Source organism: Fonsecaea monophora (assembly GCF_001642475.1).
Source record: "Fonsecaea monophora strain CBS 269.37 chromosome Unknown Scaff40, whole genome shotgun sequence".
Taxonomy (NCBI): domain Eukaryota; kingdom Fungi; phylum Ascomycota; class Eurotiomycetes; order Chaetothyriales; family Herpotrichiellaceae; genus Fonsecaea; species Fonsecaea monophora.
The window spans coordinates 42,866-60,878 of record NW_019173971.1 but is presented as its reverse complement, the minus strand read 5'-3'; the positions used below and the strand labels follow the sequence as shown (position 1 = coordinate 60,878).

General features: G+C 52.9%; 6 protein-coding genes across 6 annotated transcripts; 2 read left to right on the top strand and 4 right to left on the bottom strand.

Annotated features, from left to right (window-relative positions):
- Window positions 1–778: 778 nt before the first annotated feature.
- AYO21_05992 (hypothetical protein) lies at window positions 779–5,151 on the top strand (the record flags this gene model as incomplete). Its single annotated transcript, XM_022655957.1, has 8 exons — window positions 779–910; window positions 960–1,065; window positions 1,119–1,206; window positions 1,258–1,819; window positions 1,875–1,969; window positions 2,022–2,727; window positions 2,773–5,049; window positions 5,107–5,151. The coding sequence occupies 8 exons, from the start codon at window positions 779–781 to the stop codon at window positions 5,149–5,151; spliced, it is 4,011 nt and encodes a 1,336-aa protein (XP_022511669.1).
- A 769-nt stretch (window positions 5,152–5,920) lies between these two features.
- On the bottom strand, window positions 5,921–7,548 carry AYO21_05991 (hypothetical protein; the record flags this gene model as incomplete). The annotated part of the gene is made up of 2 exons (XM_022655956.1): window positions 5,921–6,042; window positions 6,174–7,548. 2 exons carry the CDS (start codon window positions 7,546–7,548, stop codon window positions 5,921–5,923), a joined length of 1,497 nt encoding a protein of 498 aa, XP_022511668.1.
- Window positions 7,549–8,829: 1,281 nt separating this feature from the next.
- AYO21_05990 (hypothetical protein) lies at window positions 8,830–10,528 on the bottom strand (the record flags this gene model as incomplete). Its single annotated transcript, XM_022655955.1, has 2 exons — window positions 8,830–9,712; window positions 9,762–10,528. 2 exons carry the CDS (start codon window positions 10,526–10,528, stop codon window positions 8,830–8,832), a joined length of 1,650 nt encoding a protein of 549 aa, XP_022511667.1.
- A 696-nt stretch (window positions 10,529–11,224) lies between these two features.
- On the bottom strand, window positions 11,225–12,730 carry AYO21_05989 (hypothetical protein; the record flags this gene model as incomplete). The annotated part of the gene is made up of 1 exon (XM_022655954.1): window positions 11,225–12,730. One exon carries the CDS (start codon window positions 12,728–12,730, stop codon window positions 11,225–11,227), a length of 1,506 nt encoding a protein of 501 aa, XP_022511666.1.
- Window positions 12,731–13,352: 622 nt separating this feature from the next.
- On the top strand, window positions 13,353–14,904 carry AYO21_05988 (hypothetical protein; the record flags this gene model as incomplete). Its single annotated transcript, XM_022655953.1, has 7 exons — window positions 13,353–13,404; window positions 13,558–13,686; window positions 13,738–13,743; window positions 13,805–13,965; window positions 14,232–14,311; window positions 14,362–14,458; window positions 14,512–14,904. 7 exons carry the CDS (start codon window positions 13,353–13,355, stop codon window positions 14,902–14,904), a joined length of 918 nt encoding a protein of 305 aa, XP_022511665.1.
- Window positions 14,905–16,204: 1,300 nt separating this feature from the next.
- Window positions 16,205–17,404, bottom strand: AYO21_05987 (hypothetical protein; the record flags this gene model as incomplete). Its single annotated transcript, XM_022655952.1, has 1 exon — window positions 16,205–17,404. The coding sequence occupies one exon, from the start codon at window positions 17,402–17,404 to the stop codon at window positions 16,205–16,207; it is 1,200 nt and encodes a 399-aa protein (XP_022511664.1).
- Window positions 17,405–18,013: the final 609 nt, after the last annotated feature.

The window sequence follows — 18,013 nt, the reverse complement described above, 5'->3', positions numbered from 1 at the left end:
CTCTTCTTGGACACAGAATATACCTGGTAGCAGGAGAGATTATTTCGGGAACACCTTTACAATAATCAATGCTAGTTGGACCAAGGTACAGAGTGCAAACGACAAACCTTTCGCAGACCTCGCCATCATCGTGACGCGGGGACGGCCAAACACACTTTGTCTTGGCTCGGGAGCAATTGACACAGGCGCGAGTCTTCTCCATGTCTAGTTGGTTGAGCGTTATCGCAGGCCCAGCAAGCAGCAATTACGAGCCCACAATGAGTAAAGTTGCACACTCGAAGGCGGCTTTGAATCTGCGTTGCGTGGGAAGCAAGATTTCGTTGACGTCGGGGCGGAGGGCAAAAAGGGCTCCGAACGAACGCGGCCTTGTGAGAGCCCGTGTTGTGGGGCAAAAAAGGAACCAATCACATCTTCCGCCTTGTCACCGTCGGTCGCGGAGGTCTTTGTGCTCTCCGCTGCCTCAAGCTTCAATACTACACCCGCGATAATAGGGGCCAGAGAATGTCGATTGTTGTGAGTCATTTAAGGAGGAAAAAAACGAACATTACTGGTAAAGGCTTTGTGGCTAGCACTACAGTGGGTGATTAAATAGTCCCTCGTTGCCATCCACTACCCGCAGGCGGGCCATATGAACTTGTCCCCTGGCTCGACCACATTGCATATATTGCCTTGAAGATCCCTCTTTTCCTTTAGTACTCTCGTACCCGACCATATGTTGGTAGCCCTTTGGAAACTCTGGCTTGAATCGGCTTCTCTTCGTCTCGACGATTGTGACACAATGCGCGAACAAGGCCCGCCTGGCAGACAGCGTATTGCTCCACACGCAGCGACCTCCAATGACTTTCCCCCAGAAGGAACAATCAACAGAAGTCTCGAGTTGGAACGCGTGGCGACGTTCAAAGACTACCTCGTCAGATTGCTCCTTATCTTGAATACTGTCTATCCGCTGACTCCTCCAGCGTATCTTCACTTACGCAACCACCTGGGATATCACCGTTTACATCGTGGGCGTGCTGGCTGCGGTTTGCGCTGGAGTCACCACGCCCCTGATGTCCGTCCTGTTTGGTATGCGATAATGCCAACTACCTTGTCCTCGCACATAGTTGATGCTCGTGCAGGTCGATTTGCCTCTAAATTCACCGATTTCGAAAGTGGAAACAATACTCAAAACGGCGAAGCATTCGGCGACGATATCGACCAGCTCTGGTACGTCCTTCGCCTTCTCTCTCGTCAAAGCTACCGACTTACAGTTTGAAGTCTTTACGTCTTTGCCCTGTTTCTAGTTCGTTTCGTTCTCGGCGCCATCCACAAGTTTGCCTTTCGAATGATTGGACTCCGACTTTCGGCCGCCATCAGACTGCACTACCTTACTCAACTCTTGGGCCAGAGTGTCCATGTTCTCGACTCTCTACCACCGGGGCATGCCATCGGCACAATTACAGCCAGCAGCAATACCCTTCAGCTTGGTGTCTCCGAGAAGCTCGGTATCGTCGTCGAGTACACCTCTCTCATCATCGCCGGCCTCGTCGTCGCTCTCGTGTGGAACTGGGAATTGGCACTCGTCACAATGTCGGGATTCGTGGCTATCGTGTTGATCGTATCCACTCTAACCCCAATGACTGTCAAAGGTCAAGCACGCCAGGCCAAGTCAGAGTCTCAAGCCGCAACTATTGCCTCCGAAGCCTTTTCGAGTATTCGAATGATCATGGCTTGTAGTGCGCAACGACAGATCGTGGATAAGTATGGCGTCCTTGTTGAGGAGGCGAGGAAGCACGCTCAAGCTACTAGTCCGCTCACATCAGCCCAGTTCGCTCTGACTGTAGGTGACAAACACATAACCTGCTGATGTTAACAAACAAATCTAACTCATGCAGTTCTTTGGTGTCTTCGGAACCGTTGCTCTTACTTTCTGGTATGGCACTCTGATGTTCACAAAGAATAGACTGGACAGCGTCGGGGTCATCACGGTGTAAGAAAATCAATATCTTCAAGACCACTTCTAAAAGTTAACATACATTTAGCGTTCTTCTGACGCTTACCACCATCTTCTTTTCCTTGAATCGTGTTTCGGAACCTATTCAAGCTATTGGAAAAGCGACGCTAGCCGCCTGCGAGTTCTTTTCCGTCATCGATACTCCTTTGCCCGTTCGAGGCTGGCTCAGGGAACCCGAAGTCTCTGCAGCCGAAGATATTGTTTTCGACAAGGTTACCTTCGCATATCCGAGCCGACCCCACATCAAGACCCTAGACCATCTGGACCTGCGCATCAAGGCTGGCAAGATTACTGCTATTGTTGGTCCGTCGGGTTCAGGCAAGAGCACCATCGTCGGCCTGATTGAACGTTGGTACACCCTTAGACAGCAGCATGCCATCGCCAAGACGACACAGTATGAGAGGGACAAGAACAAGAAGGCTCAGGAGGGCGATGGCGACAATGTTGAGCTGACCATGATCAAAGACCCAGAAAATGAGCCCCCAGTCACCCTACAAGGAGAGGTCAGGACTTGTGGTCATTTGTTGGATGACATCGACGTCGAGTGGTGGCGATCCCACATTGGACTTGTTCAACAGGAGCCCTTCTTGTTCAATGACACAATCTATAACAATGTTGCCCTTGGATTGATTGCTTCTCCGTTGGATAGCGAACCAGAGGAGCGCAAGAGGCAGCTTGTTAAAGATGCCTGCCAACAAGCATTCGCTGATGAATTTATCGACAAGCTCCCGCATGTATGGACTCAGAAGTGATAAAGTAACAGTGACTGACAGCTCCAGGGATACGATACGAAGATCGGTGATGCCGGCGCTCGATTGTCCGGTGGCCAACGTCAACGCATTGCCATCGCACGATCGATCGTCAAGAAACCCTCCATCCTCATCCTCGACGAAGCCACCAGTGCGATTGACGTTCGGGGTGAGCAAATCGTGCAAGCCGCGCTCGACAAGGCAGCTAAAGGCCGAACAACTATCATTATTGCGCACCGACTCTCAACCATTAAGAATGCTGATCATATTGTCGTTCTTAGCAGGGGCAGGGTCGTTGAGTCAGGCACACATGAGACTCTAGTATCTGTCGAGGGCGGAGTTTATTCTAGACTGGTCTGCACTCAAGCCATTTCTCTTAAAGACTCAGCACAAGAGGGTATCGAGTCTGAATTTGAGACTGAGGTTGCTGGCATCCTGACCCATGAAACGACACGACTAGATTCCGAGTACGGTGGTTCTGTCGGCGAGTATGACAAAAAGGGGCACAGACGCAGTCGTGGCTTCTTCGGAAGTTTTGGCCGGTTTTTCTACGAGTCCAAGACGCACTGGGGGATCATCGCTTTCTCCATCGTCACGTCCGCCGCGGCCGGCACAGCTCAGCCGTTGTACGCTTGGCTCTTTTCCAGGTCCATTGACCTTTTCAAATACCAGGACAACCACTCTCGGCTTATGACCGAGGTGGATTTCCTGGCCGGTATGTGGACTGTCTTTGCGGTTTCGGCGGCTATCGTGTACTTCCTGACCTTCACCTCCGCGGGCCGTGTGGCGTCTTTCATCCGGGCAAAGTACCAAACACAGTATTTCGAGTCACTTATTTTTCAGCGAGCAGCGTACTTCGACGAGGATGGCCACTCACATGGTACATTGGTTTCACGAGTCAGAGACGACCCATCGAAGCTTGAGCAGATGCTGGGGACCAATATCGCCCAAGTCTGTATTGCAATTGGTAACATCATCGGTGGCGTTGTCATGGCTCTATCTTACAACTGGAGGCTGGCACTTGTCTCGATGGGTGCTGTGATGCCAGTGTGCATCTTCTCGGGCTACATTCGATTTCGATATGAGCTATTGTTTGAGAAGATGAACGATGCGGTTTTCGCCGAGAGCTCTCAATTTGCTTCCGAAGCAGTTGGCGCGTTCCGTACAGTGACATCTCTAAACCTGGAAGGCTCAATCTTAAGTCGTTTCGAGAAGCTTTGCAATGACCATGTCCTTGCTGCATTCAAGAAAGCACGTTGGGTCAGTATCATTCTTGGATTCGCTGACAGTGCGACTTTAGGCTGTCAGGCGCTCATCTTTTACTACGGTGGCCGACTTCTCGAGCACGGAGAGATTGGTATCTTGGGGTTTTTCGTGTGCTTGATGGCAATGATGAATGCTGCGGAAGGGTTTGGCCAAAGTCTGAGTTTCGGTCCCAACGCTGCCCAAGCGACGGCTGCATCAAACCGCATGCTCGACGCAAGAGAAACGCGCTTGAGGGAGCAACCCGAAAAGAACGATATTCCTGACACAGAAGGTGGCATCAAAATTGAGTTTCGTGACGTTCGGCTAAGGTATCCGTCTCGAAAGATGCCCGTCCTCGACGCACTGAACATGACTATCGAGAAAGGACAGTTCGCAGCTCTAGTTGGGTCGTCAGGCTGCGGCAAGACAAGCGTTATATCCCTACTGGAGAGATTCTATGTGCCAGAGAAGGGTCAGATCCTTTTCAATGGGAAGGATATCTCGGATGTCGACGTTGACACCTATCGCAAGCACCTGTCTCTGGTAGCACAAGAGCCTCTTCTCGTCCAAGGTCAGCACTCTTCCCACTCCCAACTATATTCTTCAGCACTGACTCCTACAGGCACGATTCGAGACAATGTTCTTCTCGGTATTGACCCCAGCACGATCACAGAGGAGCAACTCCATACCGCATGTCGTGATGCCTTGATTCATGACTTCGCCGAGTCCCTTCCTGAAGGCTACAATACCGACATCGGGTCCCGTGGCGTCGCTCTCTCCGGCGGACAGAAGCAGCGCATTTCTATAGCTCGGGCTCTTATTCGCAACCCAAAGGTCCTCCTTCTCGATGAAGCCACTAGCTCTCTTGATTCAGAGAACGAGAAGCTCGTCCAAGCAGCCTTTGAGCGGGCGGCGAAAGGTAGAACCATGATAGCGGTCGCGCATCGGCTTGCCACAGTTCAAAACGCGGATGTTATATTTGTCTTGGGCGAGGGCGGTCGTCTATTGGAGAAGGGAAGTCATACAGAGCTTATCAGGAAGAGGGGCGTATATCACCAGATGGTATGTCCAAAAATTATTCGGCTCTTGTGTAAAATTGATGGCTGACCCAATTCCTAGTGCCAAAGTCAGGCTCTTGCGACGATGGTATTGCCAAAAACCTAAAGCTCCTACATACATGGCCTGCTTAGATGACCGTATGACTAAGCTGCGCAATTCTTTGGCAGGGGTAGGCAGAATACGTGTCGGTCAGAGCAGGGTCTCCGACTGCGGATCGACAGGTTGCACTCCAGTCATGAATTGTGCCATTTCGGATAAGACAGCGAATGCTGGAATTCAAGACTTCAATGCTGCGTCGCCACCCCGTCATCGCTCCGGTTACGGGAGCACAGGTTTGTGAACAGAAATCAGGGTCTAATCCTGGCTCGCTAATTGAATTATTCAGACAATATATACTGGCCAGACGCAGGTGCCTCAAGTCTTGACCAGATGTTGCCGCTAGCAAGTGAGAAACCCGCCCTGGTCTGGCCGGAATGTATTGCATCAAGTCATCATCCCACCGCTGGTGACAAACAAGAAGCTAAGCGCGTCTAATTGTGTGGAAGAACGATTTTGCCCGCCGTTCGGCCGTCTCGAGCTTGTCGCCAGAAGAGGACGGTGTTGGTGAGTGCATTGGGAGTGCAGTACTCTGGCACCGGGCAGGCCTGCGACAAGTCCAGACGTGAAATAGATGATGGGATTCAGTCCCAAAAGGAATACGCCGGCTGTACGAATGAAGTAATGTCTCCTGCAAGTTTCATTATTATCTATATATCGTCCTCCCTTCCTCCCCTTCTGCTCTCCCTTCCCCCCCTTCTGCTCTCCATCCCCCCTCCATCCTATTCGCTCCCTTCCCCCTCTGTCTATCCCTCTGGCAGTTTATGATATATCTGGATTAAACCTGCGGTGTGACCGCAAAGAGCTTGTTGAACACGTTCCCTGGGTCGTACTGGGCCTTGAGCCGCTGCAGGCGCGGGTAGTTGTCGCCGAAGATGTCGCGGGATTTTTCGTCGTATTCTAACACACCAAGCGAGGATTAGTTAGTCAGGTAGTTAAATATAGGTATCCGGCTGGGAGAATGGAGATTATGGAATGAATAGTGTCAAAAAACCAAAGGACAAGGTAAAAAGGAAAAGGCAAAAACTCACGGTCATAATTCCCATAGAGCATCGTGGCGCCCTTGTTCCCCTTGAGTCCCACGCCCCCGTCCACCCCTTTGCCAGCCTGCTTGGCCTGGTCCTCCAGCTCGCGCTTGAACAGCGCGGTCAAGTCCCTGGCCCACTGGCGACAGGAGGCGTCGTGCTCGGGCTTGGTCCAGATGGGGCAGACCATGCCGTTGAGGTGCCAGCCGCGGTTTGCGAAGCTGCCGGCGTCGTGCGCGACGACCTGGCTGGGGTCGTAGACCTCGAAGAGCACGAGGCTGATGCCCGTGTCGTCGTTGCCGTCGGTGAAGGCCGTGTACTCGCGGCGGATCTCCTCAACAAACCCCGCGCGCAGCGGCATCGTGAACGCCGTGCCCTTCATGCTGGCGCGCAGCCCGATCGGCGGCGCCAGCACCGTGTTGATGACCGGGTACGCCACCGTGGCCGTCGTGTCGACCACCGGCCCGATGTCGTACAGCGCCTTGTACTGCGCCTTGGCCTCGGCCTCGCTGCCAAAGTAGATGACCACGGCCATCAGCATGACCTGGCCCTGCGCGGGGGGCGGTCGAGCGAACGCGATCCCGCCGGCGCCCCGACCGGCGACCTTGGTCTTGCCGTGCTCGTCCGGCGTGTACAGGTCGTTGGTGGCCTTGACCACTTTCTCAATGTTCTCCGGCGTTGGCGCGTACATGAGCATGCCGGCGAAGACGTCGCCCTGATCGTACGCCTTGAGGACGAACTCGGTGATGACGCCAAAGTTCTGTCCCGCGCCCTGCAGCGCCCAGAACAGGTCCGGGTTCTCCTGAGCGCTGGCCTTCTTGATCTCCCCCGTCGCGAGCACGACGGTGCATTCGACCAGGTTATCGATGGCCAGGCCCCGCTGGCCCGAGAGCCACCCGTAGCCACCACCGAGGGTCAGCCCGCCGACGCCCGTGTCCGCGACCGTGCCCCCCACGGTGGCAAGCCCGTGCTTCACGCCAGCCTGGTCGACGTCCCCCCACGCAGCGCCGCCCTGGATGAGGAAGACCTTCCTGTCGAGATCGACGTCGACGCGCTTCATGCCGGTGTTCAGATCAATCAGCAACCCGCCGTGGGTGCTGCTGACGCCGGCTGTCGAATGGCCGCCGCCCTTGACGGCCAGGTCGATCCCTTTGTCGGCGGCGAACTTGACCGCGACGGCGACCTCATCAGCCGTGGTGGGGACGACGACCACGCCCGCGGGCTTCTCGGCCGCGTTGGACCAGCGCTTTATCGATGCCGCGTAGGATGCATCCTGGGGGGTGAGGACGGCGGCCTTGGTCGACGCCAACAGCGACTTGAGACTCGAGATGTCGTCGTCGGTGACGGTCCGCTTGGAGGATTGTGCGGTGGTGGAGCCCATAATACCAACTACCTGCCTATGTACCTAGGTAACTAACTGACTTCGTGCCCAACTCGCTGTTCTATGCGATGTTATGTGATGTGATGTGATATGATGTGTTCAATGCGTGGGTAGGTCCTTGGTTTATCGACCAGAGCACGAGCACGCAGAAAGCCAGATCCCTCCGAGTCTCGGAATGGTCTTGTTAGAGTATATTGAAAAGGTGTATAAAATCCAACCCTCTCTGCCAGATAAATAAAAAAAAACCCCTCTAAGAAAGTTGGTAGCGGCCCGCAGTCAGCAGCCAGATAGGATAGGATATATATATTACGATTCGGTACGAGGTACATGCATCCCATAATAATGTTCTCTTAGATATTACATACTCAATTCCCCTCTCCTCGTGGGCTGTCGAGAGCGGAAATGGGACCCTTCCCCCCCTAAGAGAGCGGCTAAGGTACCTAGGACATAACTCGGTATAATACATCAAGTACATAAGCAAACGCCAATCCTCTATGACCCCATGGTGGTGGTTTCTTCGGCTAGATGAGAGTTGTCTCCAACGCAAACACCAACATGAACCCATCTGTACCCAGCCGGGGCCATCCCATCGCTGATGCCTTGAGATTGGAATGCCTTGGGATGCCTCGCCCAGACCAAGAAACTCTTATCCCGGTTTCCTTACTTACTTACCACTTCTTTTCGTATTCCATTGTACCCCGAGCCTTAGGTTTTGTAGGTCTCTCCTCTCGGGTCTTGGTTATAGTCTTGGGCCATGGTCTTGGGCTGGAAACCGCCTACGATTTACCAAGAAAAATGCTCATTGAACGAGTTCGACCATGTTTACGAATACGTCGTTTTCGGTTTCTCACCATCTTACGAGAGCCATCTTACTTCTCACCAGATAGGAAGATTTCATGTAAAAAATAATGGCATCATCAGCAGCAGCATCAGTTCAAGCCATCAGGCAGCAGTATACGAAGCAAACGTGCCACATTTAACAGATTATCGTCCTGGACAGCTTCAGGTCCCCCCACCTCTTACCTCCTCGTTAACCCCGCTGTGGGTTGCCAGGTCAAAGTTTGGATTCATGGCAGTGGAACCCAGAATGTCGGTGCCAGGTCCACGATGACCAAAGTAGAAGGAGAGTCTAGAGGGGAAGTTAAAAGGACCGACTGGGTATTTCTTTGTTCATGTCGCATTACGATTCAACCAAAAGCTCCGTTGCACAATATCCAGCTTCAATACATATCAACCATACCACACCTAACCACTCGGATTATGATCCCCCAATCTTCGTGCTCAATTGTAATTTTGCTTCATAGTGGCCAGCAGGCTCTTCTCGTTGCCACCTTGAGAGTCGTCGAGTTGAGGAATCCTCCCTTCTCGCTCAGCTCGGTCCATCGCATCAGGATCATCAACATTGACCCCAGCAACCTCAGCCTCCACTTGTCGAATGGGTCCCTTGAACCACTTTCTAGCCCACAAGAACCAGCTGCCCAAACACCATACCGCGATGATCCCCACCGCGACTGGAGTGTAATTGAGCGTCTGTGAGTTAACAGGATTGAGCTCTGGCAGGCAGAAAACGATGGTGATGAAGCCAATCCACAAGCAGGCAACCAGGGCCACTGGTCGTGATGCCCATTTGAGATTAAAAGGCCCGTGAATGAACCCCTGGGGATTGATCACACCGATCAAGATAGGAAGCCCATACGATAGATAGAGGCCAATGGTGGCGATCGAGGTGGCCGCCGCAAATGCGACTGATGATCCAAGACTGGGAATGGCCAGAAGAAATGCCAGTGTCGCAGCCAGCCAGATAGCACGGATGGGACTGCGGAATCGTGCATCCACTTTATGAAAGAAGTGAGGGATGCCGCCATCACGAGCAAAGCTGAACATCATTCGCGAGTTGGAGGTCAGGCTGAACAGACCACAGTGCCAAACGCACACTATAATCAGGACAAAGAGCACGATGGCGCTTGTCTTGCCAAAGACATCGACCAGGATCTGCAGAACCGGTTGACCGTAGTCCGAGCCGATGGTGGCTTGGAAATCCTGGATGCTGAATAAAAGGCATAGGATCAGAAACCATCCGAACACAGCAGAGCAGCCAATCGACATGAGAACACCGATGGGCGCCGACCAGGACGCATTTTGCGTCTCCTCGGACAGATGCGCACTATCACAGGTTAGTATTGGACCGTGTCGCCTCGTCAGAGATGACCTACCTGGCATCAAACCCGGTAATGGTATATTGTGACATCAGGATACCAATGCAGGCAACGTAAGCTGAAGATGCCCGGACGGACCAGCCTGGATCACCAGTGCCATCGTAGAACGTGGCAAACACAAATTTGGCAGACTGATGATGTGGAGCTTTAGCCACAACCGCCACGGCGAAACTGAAGACTCCCAGAGAATGCAGAACTATGGAGCTGTTGTTCAAGTACCGCAAAATGTGTACGCCAAACGAATTGACTATGCCATGCGAGGTCAAAAGCGCCGCATAGATGCCCAGAGTTCTGCCTGCCGTTGGCTCGTAACCGTTGATACTTGCCAAGGTGGAAATCAGTCCTGCACAGCCAAAAGTGATGCCTGTGGTGACGGCGACTTGGCCCAGCAGATTGAACCATCCCGTAACCCAACTCGCGAACGGAGCCCATGCCTTGGGTGCCAGAATTGCGGCCCAGAAGTATGGCCCTCCAGCACTTGGTATCGCAGAAACAATTTCAGCCATGCCTAGTCCGACGAACATGGTGAAGAACGAAACAACCAGCCAGCCACAGGACATGACACCCGGTCCGCCAGTATTCAACCCATAGCTGAACAGCGTCGTTATACCAGTAATGACAGAGATAATAGAGAACGAGACGCCAAAGTTGTGAATCATCGACCAGTCACGCTTTAGTTCCTGCTTGTATCCGAGTTCGCGCAGACGGCCTTCATCCTTGGACATGGTCCGGGCGGCAGTGCCCGCGTTCTCGGTGTCCGTCATGCTGGGCGCTCGGGCGGATCGCGGTCAACCAGCGATAGTCTTCGAGCTTGTATTCCTGGAGAATGCGGGGGTGGGACTTGGAACAAGAACTCGGCCTGTGTTTGCAAGAGCGCGGCACAGAAAAAGTCGCCCGTGAAGTCGGTCAGTCGTGTCGAGAGCTCCAGCAACTGGCAGACATCATTATCTTTATAACCCACAGCTCAAAAGATAGTTGCAAGCAGGGTTGCAGACGATCGTAGGGTTCTTAGCTCACTGATAACAACCCACCCAGCCAGAGCCCACGATCGAGGGCCAAAAGTTGGCCCCCCTGTCAAGCTCCAGCTAGGCGTTCCCTTTTGAGGGATGAGCACGCGAGGTGCTCCATTGAAACACCCTCGTCATCGAACGTTATCGTCAGAATAGACGCACTTCCTGGCTTCTGCATATCGGAGTCTGGACCTGCGTGCTCAGCACGTGTGCTTCCACCTGTATTGTGTTCCCAGCGACCAACAATAACAGAGCGTAAAATCCCTCGATAGGCTCAGGAGTGGCGGCTGGGTCAAAGATGGGCTAGGAATTGCCTCCATTTCGTTGTTCGCATGGGCGGGTCTGTGCTCTCCAGTCGATCGGCGCACACCAACCACCCAGCTAGCTAAAGCCGATCATCGTCCGATTGATTTCGCCATGTCACCAATGTCACCGTATGTCCTTGGCTCATCACCACCAAAAGCTCACAGATATCCCTACGGAACAGCTCCGCACGTAGTGCCACCATCCAATCGGTATATAGAGCGCTTGGCCAGCTTCAAGAATACATTCGACGTAGGGCACTTTGCTAATTCCGGGGTAAACCTCGTCCCAGTCTTCGAGAGGGGACAATTCCATTGCGGCGATGTCAATCTGCGACGTGTTTGACATGTCAATGGTTTCACCCTGCTGCTCTCCATCCTTTACGGCACCCTTTATCCCACCTGTTCTTCCAGCAGAGGGTATGTGAGGAGCGGGCTCATCTTCGCGTCTAGGTAGTAATGCATTGCTGTGATGTGGGGAATACAGTCTCACGTACTTTCGTCCCACAACCTGGCACAGGATATTATGGTATGGGTCGTGATGGAGTGGTGAGATCGTCCATGCTGGGCCAAACCAGATATTTGCCTGGACCTCGTTTTCAAGCTCTGGTTCATCAGAACCGTTGTCGGGCGGACCCGGGGCATTATGAGTGGTCTTGGGATGACTTGTCTTCTTCATGTGCCCCTTTGCCTTGCTCAAGGCCACTGGCGTGTCAGGTTCAGCAGGAGGAGCATCCAGATAGCAATAATCTGGGGTTGCAATGTCGTTTCGAAGAGCTGGGATCTGTTTAAAAAGATCGTGCTGCGCTAAATAGCCCGTTGGGACATCATCTCCAGAAACCTCACAAACTTCATTATCCCCCGACTGCAGTACGTAGAGACGTAAGAATTCTTCGAAGGGCACAATCTTCTGGCTCCAGTCATCGTCAGTGTAGCTCCGCCCAACTTCGATCGGGACGAGACGACGCCCGCCAATTGTGGCATCGAGCCAAAAGGAGGTACGCTGCCATTTCTCGAGAGCTGGCCAGTGATTTATGGTATTTGTCAAGACCACAGGTTCTCGTACCTGCAGAATATGCTGAGAGAACTTTGTGAGAGTCGGACAATCCATTTGTGTAATGGGAAATTCAATGGTAGGCATGGAGACGTTCGCTGCAGGGAGATGGTCGGGAGATCCGCCCAACCCAGAGTCACCGTCGATTCGCCTTCTCTTTCGTGGGCGTGTCTTGGCTTCTTCGTCACTTACACTTCCAGTTTGTAACCTGGCAAAGATATCGTGAATCATCCGTTCCCTTCCCAACCCTCCGGCCATGATTAACGACATGTCTAATATGGACACAATACCGTTGACATGAGTTTTCAGAGAGTCGGATAGGCTCCAGTCTTTCTGGGCTGGAGAGGTGAGGAGGCCAAGTAATTTCAACACTTTGGCGATGCTGGCGTCAGTGTAGAGACGGAACCAACAGGGTTGGACATCCTTGAAGGGGAACGTATGGAGTTTTTGGTCTGCTAGGCTGAAGAGTTCGTCAACCTGATCCATCACATTCTTGCCCATGCCGTGTGGGAAGCATTTCTGAATAGGATCATCTTCGTCGCAACTTTGTAACTGATCTACTACTGAACGCCAGAAGGTGCCGTCTGCGTTCTCGGACATGAGAGCTCGAGAGACCTCGAGAGGCAATGAGAGACTCGAGGATGTTGGAAGGTGTTTGGCGGAGGAGGTAGAGACAAACGAAAGGGATGCTGGAGGAAAATGAAGTGATTGGCTGGTGGATGGGTGCAACGGATTGAAAGATGGGCTGCCACTCAGCAACTCAACCCCCAAACCCCATATTTGGTGCCATGTTGGCGGTTAGGCTTGGCACCACCACCTCGAAGTGAGGCAAAAGCTCCCCAGGTTGCAAACTAGACCGCGACTTGACCTTCCCACTCCCACTTCCACTTCCACATTCCCGCCTTTCGTCTTCCCACCTTCTTCTGCCTTCTTCACAACCGCAAGCTGGGTGCATGTCTATCACTTTCTGAATTCTCCCATCTTGTCGCATCACATCCCTTTCTTGTGGCAATTTAAGTACTATCACACCTTCCGCCCCCGTCACACCCGCCTGTTTGTTGGTTCCCCTGTCCCTGCTGGGCTCTATCGTCTCCGCCTCACTTTACACCTGGGCTTGTGTCCTGTCGGCCAACTAGGTCTCTCCTGCGGCTCTTGACCACTGTATCACAGTCGCAACCTGCTTGGATCGTCGTCCGGACTTCTTTGCAGGCCCGAGTCCACCATGGCCGACGTTTCGTCTACCCGGCTCTATCTGGGCAACCTTCCGCGCAACAGTATGCTCACATCCATCCGTTCTCCCTCTTTTGGTCTTCCTGGACACTTTTACATGCTTGGAGGATAGCTGAACCCTAAACATTGAATCCGGACCCGCTCACCGCCTGTCCCGGGACTGCGCCAGTCGCTGACTCTCAGTTTCTCCTTTCCAGTCACTAAACAGGACATCGAGGAGCACTTTGGCACTCATGGCACTGGCTCTATTAAAGAGATCAAGCTCATGAATGGTTTTGGTTTTATTGAGTACGAGGACGCTATGGATGCGCGAGATGTTGTTCCAGGTAAGCCCTCTTTACCAACAGACCGATGTTAATGCGCTAACTTTCTGACAGCGTTCCGTATGGCCCCCCTCTCCTGTTCTTCACTCTCCTCCTACGGCCCTTCCTGACAAGACAATAGATGGAACCATGTTCAAAGGCGAGCGTCTCACTGTGCAGTTTGCTAGAGGCCCGCGCCGGAAAGATGACTTCGCTGGTCCTTCTGATCGCAACGTCCCTCGACCACGTCGCACCGTCTTTCGCATGCAGATAACTGGACTGCAGCCGGACACCAGTTGGCAGGTTAGAATTCCCATTCTGCTGCAATTTTGCACAATTCCGTTTGGATTAGAGATTACCGATGAGACTTCTGTACACCTTGAATCTTGGTACCCATTCCTTGGAGTTGGTCAAGATTTCATGATGCCTGTTCCTGGGAGATAATGCGTTGAGCTCGGGGTGCTCTATATTTTGGCTGGTCGAGAAGATCTTGTTCGGCGTTGCCTCTCACCACATCCTGCTTCCTCATTCGATCTATCCTGCGCAGAAACCTGCTCACCATCTTCCAGGACCTCAAGGACTTTGCACGAAGCTCGGGCCAACTGGACGTCGTCTACTCCGAGACTGGCCGTGACCGTGATGGCAAAGGGTAATCTAGACCTTCTTTTTCAATCTGCATCTGCTCACCATTCGCCCAAGGTTTGTGGAATTCGAAACCTCGTCCGACCTCAAGACTGCTGTGGAGAAACTAGATGGACAGACATTTAAGGGAGCGATTGTTCACTGTACACCCGACGTACGTATCACCTGCCATTGCCCCTTGTAATGTCACCTAACATGTTCGCCCAGATTCAAGAGGAAAGACCAGACAACCGCGCCTATCGACAGAGATCTCCGGCTCGAGGCCGATACGGACCCGGTGATGACTACGATCGCCGCGGACCTCACCCACGAGGCTGGAGCCCTCGAGGCTATCGTGAACGCTCGCCTGGACGTCGCCCACCCATTGACGACTATTATGACCGAGGCTATGGGAGGCGCACTCCGCCGCCACGGGACTATGGACCACCACCACCGAGGAGATACGATCCGGATCCTTATGATCCTCGCGGCCCGCCACCGCCACCAATCCGAGGCTATGGAGATCCATACGTGCGTGGTGATCCGTACGGCAGGCCCAGATCACCTCCACGCTACGGCTATCCAGGTGGCTATGGTGGCTACGACGATCGACGATACTAGCGAGGATCACAAGGATCTCTTAAACATCTAACCACTCCAGGTTCAAGGAAGACCGGAAAAGCAGCACAGTTTTCCTGGTTTGAGAGACAGACGAGGCCATGACAATGCAGGAGCCAAAGGAAGTTTGTATGCCGCAGGAGGTCACTTACTCTGTACTTGTCGGATCCGGGTGACCACTGCGCGGAAGATTGTCACAACAAAATTGTTTCGGTGATTTCGGTTGCAACTTCAGTGCTTTGCACTATGGGAAAGGATCTCAAAGCCGGATTGGTTCAACTTTTCTCTGCGTGGACTCCTTCTGTAATGGATGGGACAACCCCCTACTGTTTCGGACCTTCATGACAGAGGTACGACATGAAAGCCATTTGATACCCGAGAGAACTTCATAAGGTCATAGTCTGGACGTCTTCTGTGTTACTCCAAATCGGACCGAAGGACACCACCGACTCTCGACCTTTTATTTTCACAGTACTGATTTGAGGCTGGCCATCAACGAGGAAACATCTCACTTCATGGTCTCAGGAGTTCTCCGACTCAGACTCTGCTTCCACCAGCTTTCCCTGCGCATAACGTCCTCCAGCTTCCGTAGGTGAGTTTTACCTGCTCTATCTGGCTCCGAAGTTGCGTGGTCGAGACATTCCAAAGGCATCCAACCCCGTTCACGTTCAGATCGCATGCTACTAGCGTCTCTTGCAGCTGGACAGATCCCCTTGGTCTGCTGTAAATCCACTTTGGACCTGTCTGGTAGAGTTTGGCCCTCGAGTGATTAGAAAATAGGAGCTGGGTAAGTTCGTACTATCTCCCCCCTTTCAACCCGAAAAGTGCGTGTCTCCATGCCGCGTTGTGGACCACTTTGTAGTCCCAAAGGCATTGATTCCGTGCTTGAATGGCAGCCCTAAGCCAAGGCCGTCGACCAGTTCGAGACACGCGTAGCAGGATGGCGTCCCGATACAAACGCTTCGATATGATAAATGACGAGTGTCATCATTGTAGTCAGGCAGCTTGTATGCCTGATCCAGGGTGGCAATGTTACCTGCGCTTCCTGGAGGAAAGCACAGCCAGTCCTCCCGCCAATATTATCTTGCCTGATTCCGGCATGGTGATGCGAGGCAGGACATTTTTGTCAAAAATCCAAAGTAATAACATAGACAATCAACGGCTTGCTTCAAGGTGAATGTCGGTTCATGGGAATCCATCCAATTTTTGGTCTATTGAAATTTTCAATCTCGCGGTTCCGTGCATCATGCGTTAGTATTCGTCAGAATCGTCAATTCATTAATTTTCATGGACAACGATTCGTTCATGTCCTTCTTCCAAAGAATTTCTTTCTCAACCCCTGCGGCCTGGATGCGTCTTTGGCTCTGGTCGGATCTTCCAGGAGGTCCTTTTCCTTTTCCCTGTGCTTGCCCTTGCTGGCCTCCGAGGCTGCGGATGCTGTGTTTGGCCGCGTCCCGGGTCCCGTTGATGATGGGGGTGTGGGTCGGACAGGTAAGGCCGTCAGGCCCGGTGAGCCTCCGTCTTGATACTGAAGCTGCGGCTGTTGCGGAGACTGTTGCTGCTTCTGTTGGGAGGCTATATGTTGTGATGCGACATGGGTGGGTGCGACCGACGGATTCGATGTTGGATAATTCGTCATGGTGGATGTGGGAATTGGAAGTGAGTCGCTGGGGGTGGGACGATGTCCTCTCTTCGATGGAGTAAAGGCGGAAGCAGCAGCAGCAGCGACAGGCGGAGGAGGCGAAATAGGAGAAGCAACAGGCGAAGCAACAGGAGTGATAGTTTCCTTTTGTTCTCTGTCTTCATCTTCCTCGGCCACGTCTTCCATTTCTTCGTCTTCTTGCTCGTCCTCGTCGTCTTCAGCATCATCAAACGAGCGTTCTGGGTCACCGTTGTAGACGACCCACCATCCGATCTTCTCCCCCTCTGCGATCTTGTCTCTCAGATCTGCTAGCGCTTCCCACGCTTTATTCGTTAGGCCAGGGCCGTCGGCGACAACCTCATCCAAATTGACACTCAGCGCCGTGGTATCCGCTGGCGAGTTGAAGGGTGCCGGTTTGGACATGGGCAACGTTGTGGCGCGTTGTTTCTTCTGCGGAGACTGGGCAGGGTCTACTTCCGTTGCAACATGGTGATATGCTTTTGCCTGCGCTACACCAGGTCCAGCCAAACCCATTCCTGGTCCTGCCGCGATCACCACGACTTTGTCTCCCACAAAAGCATACGGCTGGCTCACCGCGTAGGGTCCCTCCAGGTCGTCCGGATTGTATTGCTCGATAAATTCCAACCTCCTCGTCGCTGCTGGGTTCACATCGGTGTGGTCAAGTTCTTTCATTATTTCGGGGTATATCTCGCGAAAGGAACGCAGGATCTCTTCGCGCGAGTTGGAGTTTTGAATGTATTCGACACTGCAATCGTCGAGGTTGTGCAGGACGGCATGTACACGGATGCCCGTGAAGCCCTCGCGCGGCCAGCGGAAGCCATGGACAAGGTAGACGGGCATTGTTTTCTCTTTTCCTGCCTGCAGGTAATTTCACTTTGCTGCGAAACGACAGCCTCTGGAACTCTGGTCGGCAGGATGGGTAGGACGTTGGTACGATCAAAAGGAGTGGGGTTCGGCGGTGGTCGTGGGAAATGCGATACAAAGAAGGCCAAGCCACTGCGGAGATGACTGTTGGTTTTGCTTTTGCTGAAAGCGAACGATGCGTAGCTTAGACATATACACGTAAATGTGGATAAGCCAGCATGTTGAGTAGTAGTCGATGTACAGGCATGTTTCAATGCGTCCTGTTTGGTTTCGGTCGGTGAAACAAGTTGAAGACTGCTGCTTGTACGGGCACAAGCCAGGGACTCCTCCTTACTCCGTTCTCTCACACCGATCCCGTCAAGTACTAGGGCAGAACACAAGATCTGTGTCGCACAATGTGGGTGCAATGTACAACAGAAGAGCTGCAGCAGCCCGCCAAAAAGCTGGGCCAAGTGTGGAAGGAACTTACGAGAAGAGATCGTCCAGGGCCGAGGGGATCGGGGAAACGATTCCCATCGAGCCTAAACCACGTGCTAAGCGGTGCTACTGCCGCCCGTCGACCGTCGACTACTTGTTCCCCTCCTC